This window comes from Ceraceosorus guamensis (genome assembly GCF_003144195.1).
Source record: "Ceraceosorus guamensis strain MCA 4658 unplaced genomic scaffold IE81scaffold_30, whole genome shotgun sequence".
In the NCBI taxonomy this organism is placed as follows: domain Eukaryota; kingdom Fungi; phylum Basidiomycota; class Exobasidiomycetes; order Ceraceosorales; family Ceraceosoraceae; genus Ceraceosorus; species Ceraceosorus guamensis.
In genome coordinates this window covers 17,365-32,846 of record NW_020290025.1, presented here as the reverse complement: position 1 = coordinate 32,846, position 15,482 = coordinate 17,365, and the positions used below count along the sequence as shown (strand labels likewise).

Genomic DNA, 15,482 nt, shown 5'->3' with positions numbered 1-15,482 from the left:
AGACTCATCTCGATTGGGCGGGCAGGAGAGCGGAGCTTCATATTTCCACAAATGGTGTGGCTGGGCGCTAAGGCCTGCTCCTCACAGTCGTGACTCGTGACGCGTGACTCGTGAGCTATCGTTGGTGCGCTGCACTTCTCCGGTCTCGGGTCAAAAGCGTTGCAAACAAGCGTGACTCGAGGTGCCCACGGTGCGGCACAATTTCGTCCACAGGGGCCCCAAAGCTGTCAGTCCGGTCCCGCTGCGTCGCTCTTTCTTTGCATCTTGATATCAAGAGGCCCGCGTCATAGCGCTGCAATCACGAATTCGATCCAAGCAACGAACACAGCGGTGACGTCGGAATATTTTACGGGACCCTGCCCTAGAGGCACGCTGGCAGCGCGCACAGGAGGACGTTGCCCAAGCGTCGGCACATGCTCCGACCAGCCTGTCCGCGCCGAACAGGGTGGGGAAGGGGGCGCCACTCCTCACGACAGGAATCAGGTCTGACTGTACGCACGAGTGCGGCCGACGACTCAACGACTCACAATTGTGCGTCTTTACCGAGATTAGTGGTGAGGAAAGAAGTGCGGCGTGGCGCATGCAGGCGAATTCAAACCCATCATGACGTCGGCTTCGTGCCTGCAGCTGCTAACGGCAGCTTTGAGTCGCAGTTGTGAGTCTTTGAGTTGCTTCTTTTGGCCATGGAAGCGCGCCGCTTGACGTGCCGTGGCTTCACTTTGACCGATGCTTTAGCTGCATTGCCAGCGCAATTGTTAGCTGCTCGACCTACCTGTTGTGGGTGCTGCGCCATCGCGCTGTCTACGGCAGCTGTTCAAGGGCCGCCGAGGGGCTTGCCGTATCAGCAGGATCGTGGCGGGTGCAACGCAGAACACCAAGCACCCATCCTTGCTTGGATGACGTCGTTGATGCCCTTTCTCCGCCGCTGCTCGATCAACGCGGGGAGGACCCTGCAGGTGTGCCACGCACGTGACTCCATGTCTGCATTCCAGGGAAGGATGGTCCTCATGACCGTTGTTCGTCGCATCCGTGCCTCAACATTCACTCGTGACTCTTAATTGATTCACGAGCTCAGCTGGATGAGCTGTGGCCGAGTGTGGCCGAGCAAAGTGCCAGTGAAGCGGCACTGAGCTGTGCCTGCGGTAGCAGACCGACCTGGGCATCCGCGTGATTTGCCAAACTCATCAGTCGTGGACAAATCACGTGAATCTTATCTTGAAAGAAGAAGATGGGACTCAAGACTCAAGAATGCCTCCATTCGTTTCCTCTCATTAAAGTTTGTGATCAATCTTGAATGTTCAAGTCTTCGCCTAGAAGCAAGCATCGCACCAAAGGTCAAAGTTGATCGTCAACTCGCGATTAGAAAAGGCGACTTGTGCCGTGTCGAAAAATCATCAAGATTGATGATTTTTAATTATTCAAGACTTGACTCATCAGATTCGCGATACAAATCAAGAATCATGAATCTACTTTTGACTCAAGGCCGTGGTGACTGACTGCGCGCGCGCGTGTGCGTGCGGGCGACACACCCTTTCATCACGTGACAGTACTCGACGCGTTGGAGGAGCGCGCCGCGCGAAAAAAGACCAAAGGATGGTGGCGCGGTGGTGAGTGCACATCACGCGCACCAGCAGGTCGTGCTGTGATGGTCGTGTTGATCTGCATGTGTGGCACTCGAGACTACTTACTGGTGCGAGATGGACATTCGTGATTCCAGCTAAGGTTGATCAAATCACCGATGTTGTCCTCGCCTGGTTTCGCGAATGACCCGCCTCGACCATACCGCGATTGACGCACACGCTACGAACTCTCTGGCAGCCGCATCGCGCATTTGATCTTCACCCTTGCTGCTACAAGTTCGCGTGCCGGGAATGCGGGACTAGGCCGCAGATAAAGGATCGAAGAGGGACAGCGCCCAGGACTGTCCATCCAAATCACCACTTTTGTGCGCTTGAGAGAGAAAAGAGCAGCAGCAGCAAGATGAGCTTTTTAGGGGCTTCTTCGGTGGACGAGGATGAGGTCAGACGGATGCGCAAACAGCTGAAGCAGCAAGGTGAGTAGCGCGGCTTGAAGAAGCACCTGAGAGCGCCAGGGCTGAACACATGCTGTGCACTTGACTCAGACATGGAAATCGGTCAGTTGCAGAGCCTCAAACAGACATATGAGACTGAGCTATCATCGCTACGCTCTGCCAAAGTAGAGCTGGCTACTCAGCTAGATGCAGAGACGCAACGAGCAACCGCGGCGGAAGGCGAGGCGAAGCGCGCCAAAGACGAAAGAGCCCGAAGTGTGCTGCAGATCAGCAATCTTGAAACTGCGCTGGATAACGAGAAGAGAGCCGCGCAAGAAGGCTTGAGGGGCAGAAGAAGGGAAGAAGTTGAGAGGGATCGAGCATTGGGTCTTCACTCGAAGGAGACGGAAGAGGAGCGCAAGCAGCTAGAAGCAAGGGTGAAGCAGCTCGAGAGCCAACTGGGCTTCAGCAATGAGGAGCTCCGCAGACTGCAGCAGTCCGAGGTGAGTCCGGCTGCTTTGTTTCGGACAGAAAGAAAATTGCTGACTCACGGCACCGGACCATCCTCTTCAAGGTATCGACAACGAGGCGCGCTGGCCGTGTCGATCCTGCAGCGCATGCACTCGCACTGGAAAATGAAGTCAGCGTGCTGAAATCGGAAATCTCCAGGCTGCGAGAAAGCAGCTCTGCCCTGGGAGCAGCGACACCTGTCAAGCCTGCTGGCAGCCGCAGGCGTCCACGCCGGTCATCTATTGGAGGCTCTGCGCTCGCTCCAGGGGATGAGGGCGAAATCAAAGCTCTGCGCGTGGACGTCGCAAAATTAGATGAACAGGTCAAAAAGGCAAATGAACGAGCAGAGAAGGGCGAGAAAGCAGCACTCAAAGCTTCGAACGAGCTAATCGTCGCACAGAGAGGCCTGGCTGCTGCGAAGGAAGCCGCAAAGGAAGCGACGGACGAGCTGCGTGAAGAGCTGAGGTGGGCGCAAAAGGAAGCAGATGAGCTCAGGTCAGAGCTAGACGCCGGCGCGAAAGGATCGTCCAAGCGCAGTGCGCCAACAATGGATCCAAAGGTCCAGCAAGAGCTTGAAGATGTCAAATTGCAGCTCGCCTCGAAAGTGCAGGCGTGTGCACAGGTCGAGGCGGAGCTCATCACTCGTACTCGCCAAGCGGAAGAATCATTGACTCGCGCACAGGCGGCTGAGAAAGCCGCGAATGCGGCGCAAGAGCGTGTGCGGGCCTTGCAAGCTTCAGCGTCTGCCGGCGAAGGTCTCGATCCTCAGAGGGACGGTTCTGCGGTCAACGCTTCAAGCTCAAGTAACGAGGGTCGCGTTGTCAGAGAGCTTCGCCGGGAGCTGAAGAGCGTGACGCAGGCGCGAGATGCTCTGCAAGTGGAGATCAGCCAATTAGAAGACGAATTTGAGAAGCTGGGAAATCAAGGTGATGCTGCTTCAAAGAAAGACGAGTTTACTTCGGAGCTTCGTGAGAGGGTCAGGTCTTTGGAGATGGAGCGGGACACTCTTGCTTCTCAGGCAGCTGAGCATGCGTCATTGCAAGATGTTGGTGGCAAGGGTAGTGAGTTTGACAGGTGCTCAAGGCTGTCAGTGCTGAAAGGTCCTTCTGCTCATATGAACACGCGCTCGAACCGTGCAGAAGAGATTGACGCTCTGCAAGAGGAGCTCGAGCAAGCAAACGCCGAGCGGGACCGCCTGGTGAAGGATCTCGAAGAAGCTAGAGGTGCGCTGACCGAAGCTTCTGAACACCACCGTCAACTGCAAGAGCGGCTGTCAACCCAAAAAGAACATGTAAGCCTTGCTCAGGATCGGATCGCCACGCTGGAGCGCGAACTGGAGTCCTCGCAGCCATCATCAGCCGACGGCCTGGCGTTGAACGAACTCCGCGCGCTGCTTCAGCAAAGCGAGTCATTGGTGGAGAGTCTGCGGGCAGACGTCTCTGCTACCGGCGATGCTGTTTCGAATGCGCACAAGGACTTGCACTCGGCTCAGTCGGGCCGACAAGAGCTTGAACAGCGTCTTGCAGAGAGCGAAAGGCGGCGCGAAGTCGCCGACGCAGAGCTGACTGCTCTTCAAGCAGAGGCTGCTGCCCCCAAGGAAGTCGAAGACCTAAAAATAAGACTCGATCAGGCACAGCAAGAGCTGGAAGCAGCACGACAATTGGTTCGCGAACGTGACGGACTCTTGACGCAGCTCCAAGATGCGTCCGAAAAGGCGAACGAGGCTCTTCAGGAACAGAACGACAAGATCGCACAGCTCGAGAGGCTCGCCGGAGACGCTGAAGCAGAGGTGGGTGAGATCAGCGTCGTGAAGCTGAGGCCTGACTGACCGCAATCTCCTGCAATGTGCCACCAGCTTGACGCTCTGCGATCTAAAAGTGTCACAGATGTCGGTCAAACGGCAGACTTCGATGCTCTGAGAATGCACTTGCAAGAGAGGGAGGGCCAACTGAGTGATACGCTTCAAGCCCTGCGTAAGCGCGAGGGCGAGTTGGCTTCGGCTAAACGGCGTGTCCAGCGCTTGTCTTCTGCAATCCGGGTATCGTTCGGCGCGAGGGGATCGGAAGATCTATTGGCTCCCTTCGCTGGAGATGAGAGTACCGCTACCGCTGTCCAGGACTCGGACGTCTCTGTTTCGGTCCTTTCAGGAGCTGAGGACTCTTTCTTCATAATGCCCGGCGCAAGGCCCAGCAAGAGGTCATTTGAGAGTGACCTTGCAGATGAGATCGAGCAGGTGCGCATCTGCATCGAGGATGCAAAACAGCGCGTCGACTTTCAGCAGGTCGAAATGGTCATGCAGCTTCGCCGCGCACAAGAAGAGAACCACACTGCGAGTGTTCGAACGATCGATCTTGACGATAGCGAGGATCGCACACCTAGATCATCAGTCAAGTCTGCTGGACCACTACCCAGTCCCCACAAAGCACAGCTCAATGGCTTCATTGACGATAACGGCGAGTTCTCTACGGCGCCAAACGACGATGCTGAGAAGCTCGAGGCCGCTCTGGCGCTGCTGCGAACCTACGAACAGCTACAAGCAAAGCGAGATCGCCTGAACTCGATCGAGGGCCCCCAAGCTCGCACAGCTGCTCTTGAGGCGTCGCATAGCGCCGCATTGAAGAAGGTCGAAGCATTGGAGGCTAGCATCGAGACCCAAGAAGCACAGACTCGGAGCTGGACGGAGTTTGCTCGAGAAGATGCCCATCACTTAGCGATTTGCCGCCAACGCACCTGTCAGCTGGAGTCTACGTTCGCTGGTGCTCACACGACGAACGCAGAGGGGTCTCGAGCGGCGCGCGACACGACAGAGCCGAAGGTGGCCGAATTGGAGGAGCGCATTCAGCGCCGCAACAACCAAATTGCTCTTCATCAGGAGGAGCTGCGCACTGTACATGCACAGCTCGAAGCATTGCGTACGAATCTGAAGCTTGCCAACGATGGGAATGAAGTCCACTTGGAAGAAAGGGAGAAGTTGCAATCTCGTGTCATAGACGTTGAAGAGCGCTCAGCAAATCTGGTCAGGCAGTGTGCTGATCTGGAAGTGAAAAATGGAGAGGCGGCTGCGCAGCTGTCAAGCAAAATGCAAGATGTGAAGCGACTGAGCGCCGAGCTCGACAGCACGCGAAAGACGCTGAACGCCCTCCAAGCGTCGATGTCAGACCCCAACTCTAAAGCCAGCGATGAAGCTTTGTTGGAGGACCTGGCTTCAAAGACGAAGGCGCTTGCATCTTCAGAGGGGCGATTGGCGGAATGGCAGGCGAAATTTGCTGACTTGCAGCGTGATCTAGAGCAGTCGCTGCAAGAGTCAGAGACACACAAAGCTCTTCTAGAGGCAGAGCGAAGCAGCTTTGAAGGCGTCCGAGCAGACGCACAACGGGCGAACGAAGAAATTGCGATTCTTGAGCAGAAGCTGCACCAGGCACAGAGTGAAGGTGAAAGCTCTCGAAGGACGGCCGACGCGCTGGTGGAAGGAGCTCGCAGAGAGGCAGAGCGACGATTGGAGGAGCTCGAGAGCGTACGCAAGGTCTTGTCAACTGCAGAGGCTGACAGCAACGGCCAAGCGCAAGTCCTTGAAGATCTGCGCGTCCAACTCTCGAGAGCGCAATCGGAAGCAGCGATGGCGGAGCGAACTGCCAATACTCGAGCTTCGGAACATGAGAGTGCTCGTCTAGAACTCGAGTCACAGATCGAGAGTGCCCATGCCAGGTATGCCGCCGAGCTCTCCGCAGCACGAGAGCGAGTGACCACTGCGGAAAGCCAGCTTGAACAGGCTCGCGACAAGATCCGCTCCTTGGAGACTGAGGCCACTTCTGCTTCTGAAACAAGTCACGAAGTCGGAGCGTTGATGTCTGAACTGGAAGAAGCCCGCACGGCCAGAGAGCAGGTCTCCGCCAAGCTGGCAGAACTGCAAGCCAATGCCGAGAAAAACTCTAGACTATACGCCGAAGAGCGCGAAGAGCAGGACAAGGTGTGAGTGCGCTACCCAGCCCTGCCAAAGTCGTCGAGCTGACTGTGACATTCGCTTCCTTTGCTTTGCAGCATTGCCGAGATGCAAACCAAACTGCATCACTCGACAGAAGTGGAGCAGGCTCTCTCAGATCGAGAAGAGCAGTTCAGAAGCCTGAAGAATCAGTATGACATCAATCGGGCAAATGCTGAAAAGCTCGTCTCTCAGCTGTACGAAGCAAAGGAGGAGGGTGCTGACTTTGAGCGCAAAGCGGAGAATGCGCAAAGACAGCTCGAGAAAGTCTCCACGCAACTCAAAGACGCCTTGGCGACCGCAGAGAACAGGTGCGTCTCTCGAGCTACACCAGATCGACGTGAAGCTGTCCTTTGTCTGACCCGTTGGCGCCTTTCGACGCAGTCACATGGTCTTGGAGCGGACACAGTCCCAGCTTAAAGAGCAGCGCGCCGCGGTCGAATCGCTGAGCACGCAGCTTCGAAGCGTCGAGGACGAGAAGCACCAAGTGCAGGAAGAGCTTGCATCAGCCCGGAATGTAGCCTCGTCCAACGAAGCTGTCGCTCAGCTGGAAGCGCGTATGCGTGAGCTCGAAGCGGAGCTGGAGACCAAGGTCATCGAGATCGAGGATAATGATGACAAAGTAAGTGCTTTGGTCAATTGTTTGAGACGTGCGCAGCCTCGCGAAGGCGCTGACTTTCCACCGCTTCCCTTCAGATGATGGAACAGATTAAGCAGAACAAGAAGCAATCTCTGCGTGCCAAGGCTTTCCAGGAAAAGGTCACTGCCTTGCAAGCGCAGGTTGACGATCTCAAATTGCAGCTCGACGCAGCCCTACAGATGAGATCAGAGGCGTCGCAGAAAGGCCTGCCGCGCTCTTCCGAGGATAGGACAATGTCGCCTTCTTTGCTTTCGAACAGATTTGCCGAGCCTCTCAGAGAGGCCCCCGCACGACCGGTCTCCACACCCCCATCGACATCGCGCAAGCGCAGCTTTGCAGAAGCAGACGATGAAGCGGCCACAGCAGTGCGCAATGGCGCAGCCGCCCCGACCGTGAGAGCCATGTACGTGCCGGTCTCGCCTAGCAAGACGTTTACACCTGTTCGAAAGAGCAAGAGCGACGCCGCCTTCTCCAACGGCGCCACGCCTGGTCCCACAGCGGAGAGAGTTGTCGTGGCGCAAAGAAGCGCGAGCACGAACCCGACGAACGCTGGCGCCATTGGCACATCTAACAATTTCGCAAAGGATCGGAGGGACGCGCCGCCTGCGGGAAGTCTCGTGGATCGCACAAACGTCAAGGATACAATCTCTAGCTCAAAGGCTGGACCTTGGCAAGCAGGCGCTCGAGTCGCTTCGAACGGCTCGGCCAGACCGGTAGGAGGTCTTTTGAAAAAATTGCAAACGCTCCAAGACGGTCGACCGCGCCCTGCTTAGTGGCTGTCGCATCTCAATATGAACGTCACAGTCCAGACAAGAGACCAACAGACAACAGCACCGAATCGCACATCTGCTAATTGTATGCTTTCGTGAAGAATGTAGGCGTGATGTCGATGTGGCGGCTCGTGTACTATGCATTGAAAGTTGCGGTATCAGGCGCGCCAGAGAGAGTGCTGGCGTCTTGAATTCAGCGAAAAGTCACTGTTCCAGGCGTTTTGAAGGCTGGCGTGACGAAGCTGGCATCCCTGCTGCTCAGATTGAAGTTGGGCGTGGCTTGCCCTGGCTGTTGTTGCGTACTGACGGTAGAGGATGTCAAGTTGGTCGAGAGCTGATCAGCGCTTGCTTGAGGAGGAGGAACGGAGCTGCTAGCGCTTCGACGTAGTGCCAACAGCGCTCTTTCCACTTCCAGCTTGTCCGTTGATTCATCTTGATGCGCGTTCAAGTGATGGGTGATGGAGGTGCGTCAGAGGAACAGTGGAGGCGATTCGTCTGCAACACATCGTTTCAGCTCACCCGGATCAAAAGACTCGTCTCGCCAAGAAGAAGAGTTGTGCGATCGTCTTGCCTTGAAGGCGGCCATGGTTCCCGAGACGTCCCTGCTAGAAGACGGAGAGCTTGTGCGACTTCCAGAACCGTGGATGCCTAGGGAGCCGTACTGTTTTGGTCTTCTCGCAGTCAAGTCCAGACGATCTGCACTGAAAGCGTTGCTCGGATGCCGACTTGAGCCTAGTGATGCCGGACTCGAGGATTGGTAAGAGAGGGCCGGATTGAGATCGCGCCCGCTGGCGCTCACGCGCCTCGCCGCATCTATGCTTGCTCTCAGGGGCGATCCTTTACAAAGTGCATGAGGGGTGGTGGATTTGTTTCGAGCGGCAGAGCTAGAGGGCTGGTTGCGTGCAGCTGTGGCGTGGGGGCTTGCGCTTGAAGTAGGCCTGCCAGGTGGCTGAGCGAAAGAGGGCTTTGAGGGCGGCAGCTTGCTGGGCGCTGCGTTGGAGCCAGCCGTTTGGCCCGTGTAGAGCTGAACTGAAGCTTCCAAGATGTTCAGGCTAAGCAGAATCAATGCGGCCAGTCTGCACCAAGAAAGAGTGGACGCGAGCGCTGGTGACGCGTCGTCTAGCAAGCTGAAGTAGAATGTGAAAAAGGGCGTAAGTGGAAGTCCATCGATCGAGCTCCTCATCGCATGTTGTGCGAGCTGCCCTCCAAAGTCACGACGCAGAGTTCTTCCGAGGCAACAAGTCGTGGGTGCAGCCACCTGCAACCATCCGACCGACCACTCGGCAGACCTCTCGTCTGATCTAGTACGAGATCTTCGCGTAGACGCTGACGCACCTGAAAGCTTCATCGGAAAGCGTCAGAACCCAATCAGGCGTGACGCCTCCCCAAAGCAAGAGCACCGCACCAACGTTCCATTTCAATCTGGATCTCAACTCTTGTCTTGTAGGAGTAGTATGAGAAGCTTGTGCGGCGTCCGACGAGCTGTTGAGAGCGAGCTTGGACGCTTGACTTGTCAAGCGTTGGAGCACTGATGAAGGGGTGATCGCCGCCGAGGACGCAACAGGTGCTGAAGCGGGTGCGCTCCGTTGGACTTGCGAAGTGCTGGACTGCGTGGTGGAGATTTTGCCAGGCGTGTGAGCGATCAGTGCAGAGCTGCCGTTTCCCACTGCTTGCGCTGCATATGTCGACGAAGGCGGAGCATCGGAGCTGGGACCAACTAGGAATTGTTCCGTCGTGTGCTGCTGCTGCTGCTGGTGTTGTTGGTGGAAGGGGGTTGGTGGACCCATGGAGGGACGAGGAGGAGTGCTAGAGATGGGATATGAGCCGTACGACTGGGCCATCGTCTTTGAGGCTGATTGAGCCAGAGGCTGAGCAGAGTAAGACATGCTGCTGTTCCTCCTTGTATCTGGCGTCATACAGAGATGACCTCGACTCGCGCTGTCGATCGAGACCAGCAGGTACGTGCGCACCTCTCCTGTCCGCCGTTCCGGCGCGAAGCTGTGACAGCTCAACGCTTGGTCCGACAGCCTCGAGCAAAAAAACTTCCAACGTTTGGTCAGTCAGAAAGGTTCGTGGAAGAAGAAGAGACGCGCTAAAGTCGTGAGTGTTACATGTGTCGGCTATGATGGAGGGAGGGTTTCACCAGGAAAAGACTGCTTGTGAAACGCCACGGGCGCGTCAAGTGTCGCGCACGACTTGCCCTCGCGACATGGCTTGCCAGATCAACACACGCGCGCGCACGTGACCGTCTCAAGAAGCAGCTTCACGAATCGTGTAATTTGATGTCGAGGCCGCTCGAGAGCGTGCTCGCTCTCATCGTCTCGGACTCCTGCATCGAGGTTTGTAGCTGCAAAATACATATCACTTTGGCAGCGATCATTGCGTGATGTCTAATCAAGCTCGTCTCGTCCAAACACTCGCGTGCGTGGAAGAGTGACGAACAGTGGGGCCAGACTTGAGCGCAAACAAGGCAGGCAAAACGTATCAAGGCTCGATCGGATACACAGGTGCACGAACATGTCGCATGACGCTGCAGCATCTCGGAACAACCCTCATTCGTCCAGTTGCATACCTGAACGACGCGAGATTAGAGGTACAACGCGCCATGTCAGCTACACGCTCCCAACGAGCGCAAGGCAGGCATTCCAGCTTGACCACTCACCCTCGAGCTCCTCGGCCAACAACTCGTCGTCCCTGATCTTGGGAATATCGTCATCATCTCCCCACTCGCTCTCCCCGTCAGTCGTGAAGCCATCGTCGTCCGTCATAGCTCCGTCCAGTGCAGCCGCACCACGAACCTCGACCGCAGCATCCGCAGCATCCTCCACCTCCATGCCGCCATCAGCATCGCCGTCGTTAGAGTTGAGCTTGCGAGCTCTGTGAAGCGCCTTTGCTTCTCTTCTCCTCTTGGCCCTCTCTTCAGCCTCCGGATCTCTATAGAGGTTCACGCCGCTCCTCATCTCTTCATCCTCTTCAAGCTCTCTCAAGAACATTTCGTAGTCCCTCTCCACTTTCTTGCCATCCAGGCCTCCCTTGCGACCGAGAGCCCCTCTTCCAGTTCCCTCGCCAGAGTCATCTCCAGCTTCTTTGGCTATGCTGCGCAACTTCCAGTTTCTGCCTCGTCTGCGCTTTTTGCTGTCCGGATAGCTCTTGCGCACGAGCACCACGTCCGGCGTCTGATCATGGTTCAGCGTATCCCAAAGCGCATCGTTGAAGTTGGCCGATCGGAGATTATAGCCCATGGCTGTATCTCCCGGCTGCAAGAGCCCACCCAGGTGCGTGCGTGTGTGATACACTGCATCTGCTTGTCCGAAGGAAGTCGCATTGAGCGGACTGACTTGCGCATCAGCTGCCACCCACTTTCCGTTCGTGACGCCCGTGGGCTCAATGTCCAGCACGAGAAACTCGACGAGCTCGGGAATGGCACACAAGCTGCTTACTGGCTCCCTCCAGTACTTTTCAGCAGCCAGATCGGCCACCTGAAGACTTGCAGGATCGATGAACTTGAGAGTGTTGCTGATTCGCTGACACAACACCAATTGAGGCATCTGGCTCATGGACCTCGCCAAGCTCTTGGGTAGGCATACCAAGTCGTCCTTGCAGATGGGCGCAATCTCAACGCTGTAGCTGAATTTGTTGTTCACCGTCGACGTGTGGATATCCATGCTCACTACCGCGCTGCTCGCTTGCGTTCGCACCGGCACCACAGAGGCGAGGAACTCGCACATCTTGACTGCGTGTGCTCGTTGAGAGTAGTAGAAATCGAGGCCGTCCTTCTTTTCTTGAATGCTGACAGTGTCTCTGTGAGCATTGTGCTTGAGAATGAGCTGCTCGAGATACAGAAATGTGCGCTTGTGAGGTACTACAAAGACATGCAGAGTCGGTGTGAGCGGGCAGGCGTGCAGTGGATGAGGAAGTACTTCGCTTACCCTTCTGACGGACTTGAACCATGGCCTTCCAGGTGTTCTTGGCAGCCATGCGCGTGCAGTCTGGGCACTGGCCGTACTGCACCACGAATTCTATCTCGAACACTTGTTGCAGAATGGTCGAAGTGAGCACCTGTCGGACCAGCAAGCACGATCAGTGATCAGCGGCTGCATGGGTATCGGGACGCGCTCCTCGCTCACCTCTTTTTGCACAGTGAGCTTGACTCTGAGCCTCTTGGAGTGAGGTTCTGTCCAAATGAAGCCAGCATCAATGAGTCTGACCTTGTTCAAGCCTTTGAGCTTCTTCAAGCAGATGGCCAGCAATTCTCTGCTCTCCAGCTTTGCGGGTACCCAAGTCTGAGGAGGGTTCAAGTACCGCTCGCAATTCCTGCAAAAGTTGATAGCGGCTTGCTTGGGAATGCCTTCGGTGATGTCGACCGAGTTGCGAAGACAGGATAGGCAGAGGTTGGCAGAAGAAGGAAGGATGGGAACTCCGCAGTCTGCGCAGAGGACCATACCCTGCTGAGGTGCTTGTGCTGCGAGCTCCATCGTGGGTATGTGTGAGGAGGGTGATGGGCGGTGAGTGGGTGGCGACACGCTGTCGTGTGCATGCACGTCCAAGGGTTGCAGAGAGCGTGCCTACGCGACAAAGTCTTGATCAGCGTCAAGTGTGCGGGAAGCTCGAGCGCGACCGAGTGCTTGGGACGGCTGCGTTGGAACGGGGGACTGCGGTGTGCCAAGTTGGTGAGTGAAGGTGAAGATGTGCTTGATCGGGTCTAACATCAAGCAGCAACTGCGCATCAGCTACACGTACTTGTTTATGTCCGCGCAAGCCTGCTCTCGAGAAAAATAATCAGGTCACGTGCCGAACATGTCGTCCGCACAGCATGATGGGCTCATGCGCGCGCATGCAAACGGAGGCGTGATGCATTCACCGCGGCCGCGCGATCAAGCTTGGGCGCGAAGTCGCAGCAGTCGTTTCACTCACATATCACTCGCGACTTCACGTTGAGACGGCCGAGGTGCCTTCCGCTTCCATTACATTGTCTTACAATCTCGACGCCTAGAGGTTGACCTCCATCTTCTTGCGACTTTTGCTTCGCCTTCAACGCACTTTCGGGCGCACCATTGTCTGCCAAGAAGTCTCGGCATTATGTCAGATGTGGACGACGAGCTGCTAGCTCTCGCTGGAGGAGATGTGTCGGAAGACGATGCTCGACGGGCATCGACGGGGTCGAAGAGGAAAGCTGGTGGCGGCGTCTCGACGTCGCGGAAACGTGGCGGTGGTGCCAAAAAAAGGCGAAAGAGGCTGGACAGTGACGACGAAGATGAAGATGAAGATGAAGATGAAGAGGAGGAGGAGGAGGAGGAGGACGCAGAGGGTTCTCCCGACGAAGATGCAGTATCTGATGGGTCGACAGAGCTAGAAGCGAACGTGTTTCCCGTAGAAGGGATCTACAAATCCGAAGCAGACAGAGAGCAATTGCTGGACATGCCCGAGATCGAGAGGGAAACGGAATTGGCTGCTAGAAGAGATCAGATCAGCAAAAGGAGACAGCAGATGGAACTGAAGGCGCTTTGGCAGCGTCAGCAGGCTCAGCATAACCGTGGTGGTGGTGGTGGTGCCGCACAGAGCAAGACCAAGACGAAGAGCGCAAGCAAGTCAAAGACCGTCAAGAAGAAGGGCTCTTTCAAATTGGCTTCCAAGGCACGCAGCACGAGGTATGCCGACGAGGACGAGCCTGCTGAGGATGACGACGAGGAGCTGTCGGCAGAAGAGGAGGAGGAGAGCGATTACGAGGCGGACCGAGGTCTGCGAAAGACGGGCCGAGCTCGCAAAGGAGTTGGCGCGAGCGACAGCAAGACCGCCAAGTTGCAAGAGTTGCAGCGTCGAAGGCGAGCCAAAGCGGGTGGGAAAGGAGCCGACGAGTCGCCAGGCAAGCGAAGAGGAGATTTGGAGAGCGGCGAAGATGATGAGGAGCCGGAAGATGAGGAAGACAGCTATGCGAGCGATTCGGATGGTGGCTACGGACACGGGAAGGCAAGCAGGGGACGCTTTGAGAGCTCGAGAAGAGGAGCGAGTAGCACTTCGAAAGCGTCAGGAAGAGAAGCGAGGAGACTGGAAGATGGCAAGGAGTGGACGCCTCCTGGCAAGGACGTACTCAACGCTGCTAGAGTGACTAGAGATGCCGTCTCCAAGCACATCTTCAAGACGGGCTGGCAGGACGCCCTGGTCGGTGAGTGGCGTAATGTCAGCGCTTAGTGCCCTCACAGTGCACTGATTGTCGGGCTGCATATCTTGGCAGGCTCCTTTGTGCGTCTAGCCATCATGGAAGGAGGTCGTCAGCTGTACCGAGTGTATCAGATTGAAAGTGCGTCATGGGTAACGCTGCTAAGCTTTTGCCGTGTATAACAATCCTGCCCAGTCGACTGACCCCAAAGCGCTCTCGGCCCACGTTCCGCGCGCCAGACGTGAAAGAGGGCAGGCGCTACTACGACCTAGGGGATGGGCGGGCTTTCACAAACTTAGAGATATATGTGAACTTTGGAGTCGATCGACATGGGCCCTTCTCACTGAGTCAAATGAGTAACTCGCCGTTCTCGGAAGTGAGTGCAGATGCGAAAACTGCTGCTGCTTCAGCATTTTCGTCTGACTTAGCCCCTCTGCGTCTGCAGGACGAGGTGTCACGCTACAATGCGGTGCAAGAGCATCGATTCAGGGCCAAGAACAGAAGAGGACCGTCATCTGAGGCAGTACAAGACTCTGGTGAAGCCTGGCAAGCGTTCGTCGAAAAGCTGGTCCAGGATCAAGTAGAGGCTCTTGACATGGTTAAGCGTCGCAAGGAAGCTCGAAAAGCGTTCGAAGAGCAACAGAAATCTCGCTCGAATGGCAGAGGTCCTCCACCCGGTCCTCCGCCCAGCAGACCACCTGGCCTTGGCGACCTAACCAACGGTCATGGCGCCTCTGGCACCGCCTCGCCAGTGCCGACTCGCAAATTTGACGCTCTGACAGTTGCGGAGATGAATGAGCGCAACAGGAGAGCAGAGAAGGAACGCTTGATCGACGTGGATGTGAGTGTACGAAAGCAACGGTCAGTATCTGAGTTCCGATGCTGACCGAAACGAACCTCATTGCTTTGCCACTCACCTCACCTCACCAGAGGCGCAAAGCGGCCGCTAAACGCGCAGCGCTGGCGGCCGAGGCGGGCGAGAAGAGCAAGCTGAATGCCTTGCAGAGCGAAAACGAGTCGCAGGAGCAGAAGAGCGAAAAGATCGTATCGGCTTCCAATACCGCTACCGCGCATGCCGCTTCTCAGCAGACCAAGGATCTGGAGGTGGACCTTGGTGACTTCTGAATTGGGGGATGCAGAGCGCTACCTCGTCCGAGTGCAGCAGATTTGAAATACGATTTGCATTCAAGGTTGCTGCTTCGCGCGCCAACATGAATCTCACGGCTGCACGCTCGGGGAATTGGACGGCAACGGACAACACCAAAGGCACGCTTCGTCATCCGCCTTGAAGTGACCATCGGCTTGAGCGCCCGAGCACTCTCTCACACATGATCCTCGAATAACGTCTATGCGGCTTTTGCGCGAGCGCTGTCCAAGAATAAGACGGGGATCGGCATTTCGAGAAGAGCAGAAAG

At 56.3% G+C, this 15,482-nt stretch overlaps 4 protein-coding genes across 4 annotated transcripts; 2 read left to right on the top strand and 2 right to left on the bottom strand.

The window, feature by feature from the left end:
* Positions 1–1,696: 1,696 nt before the first annotated feature.
* IE81DRAFT_323503 (hypothetical protein) lies at positions 1,697–8,016 on the top strand. Its single transcript, XM_025513968.1, has 8 exons — positions 1,697–2,053; positions 2,123–2,514; positions 2,586–3,582; positions 3,661–4,310; positions 4,377–6,490; positions 6,560–6,811; positions 6,885–7,122; positions 7,197–8,016. The coding sequence occupies exons 1-8, from the start codon at positions 1,981–1,983 to the stop codon at positions 7,911–7,913; spliced, it is 5,433 nt and encodes a 1,810-aa protein (XP_025369513.1). The 5' UTR covers positions 1,697–1,980; the 3' UTR covers positions 7,914–8,016.
* Positions 8,017–8,103: 87 nt separating this feature from the next.
* Positions 8,104–9,796, bottom strand: IE81DRAFT_347459 (hypothetical protein; the record flags this gene model as incomplete). The annotated part of the gene is made up of 3 exons (XM_025516150.1): positions 8,104–8,342; positions 8,430–9,037; positions 9,246–9,796. 3 exons carry the CDS (start codon positions 9,794–9,796, stop codon positions 8,104–8,106), a joined length of 1,398 nt encoding a protein of 465 aa, XP_025369512.1.
* Positions 9,797–10,171: 375 nt separating this feature from the next.
* Positions 10,172–12,596, bottom strand: IE81DRAFT_323501 (putative NMD3-nonsense-mediated mRNA decay protein). The gene is made up of 4 exons (XM_025513967.1): positions 12,038–12,596; positions 11,840–11,969; positions 10,573–11,772; positions 10,172–10,482 (listed from the first exon to the last, which is right to left on the bottom strand). The coding sequence occupies exons 1-4, from the start codon at positions 12,383–12,385 to the stop codon at positions 10,463–10,465; spliced, it is 1,698 nt and encodes a 565-aa protein (XP_025369511.1). The 5' UTR covers positions 12,386–12,596; the 3' UTR covers positions 10,172–10,462.
* A 232-nt stretch (positions 12,597–12,828) lies between these two features.
* On the top strand, positions 12,829–15,481 carry IE81DRAFT_133553 (hypothetical protein). The gene is made up of 5 exons (XM_025510286.1): positions 12,829–14,073; positions 14,143–14,208; positions 14,307–14,443; positions 14,513–14,928; positions 14,998–15,481. Exons 1-5 carry the CDS (start codon positions 12,990–12,992, stop codon positions 15,059–15,061), a joined length of 1,767 nt encoding a protein of 588 aa, XP_025369510.1. The 5' UTR covers positions 12,829–12,989; the 3' UTR covers positions 15,062–15,481.
* The last annotated feature ends 1 nt before the right edge of the window (position 15,482 follows it).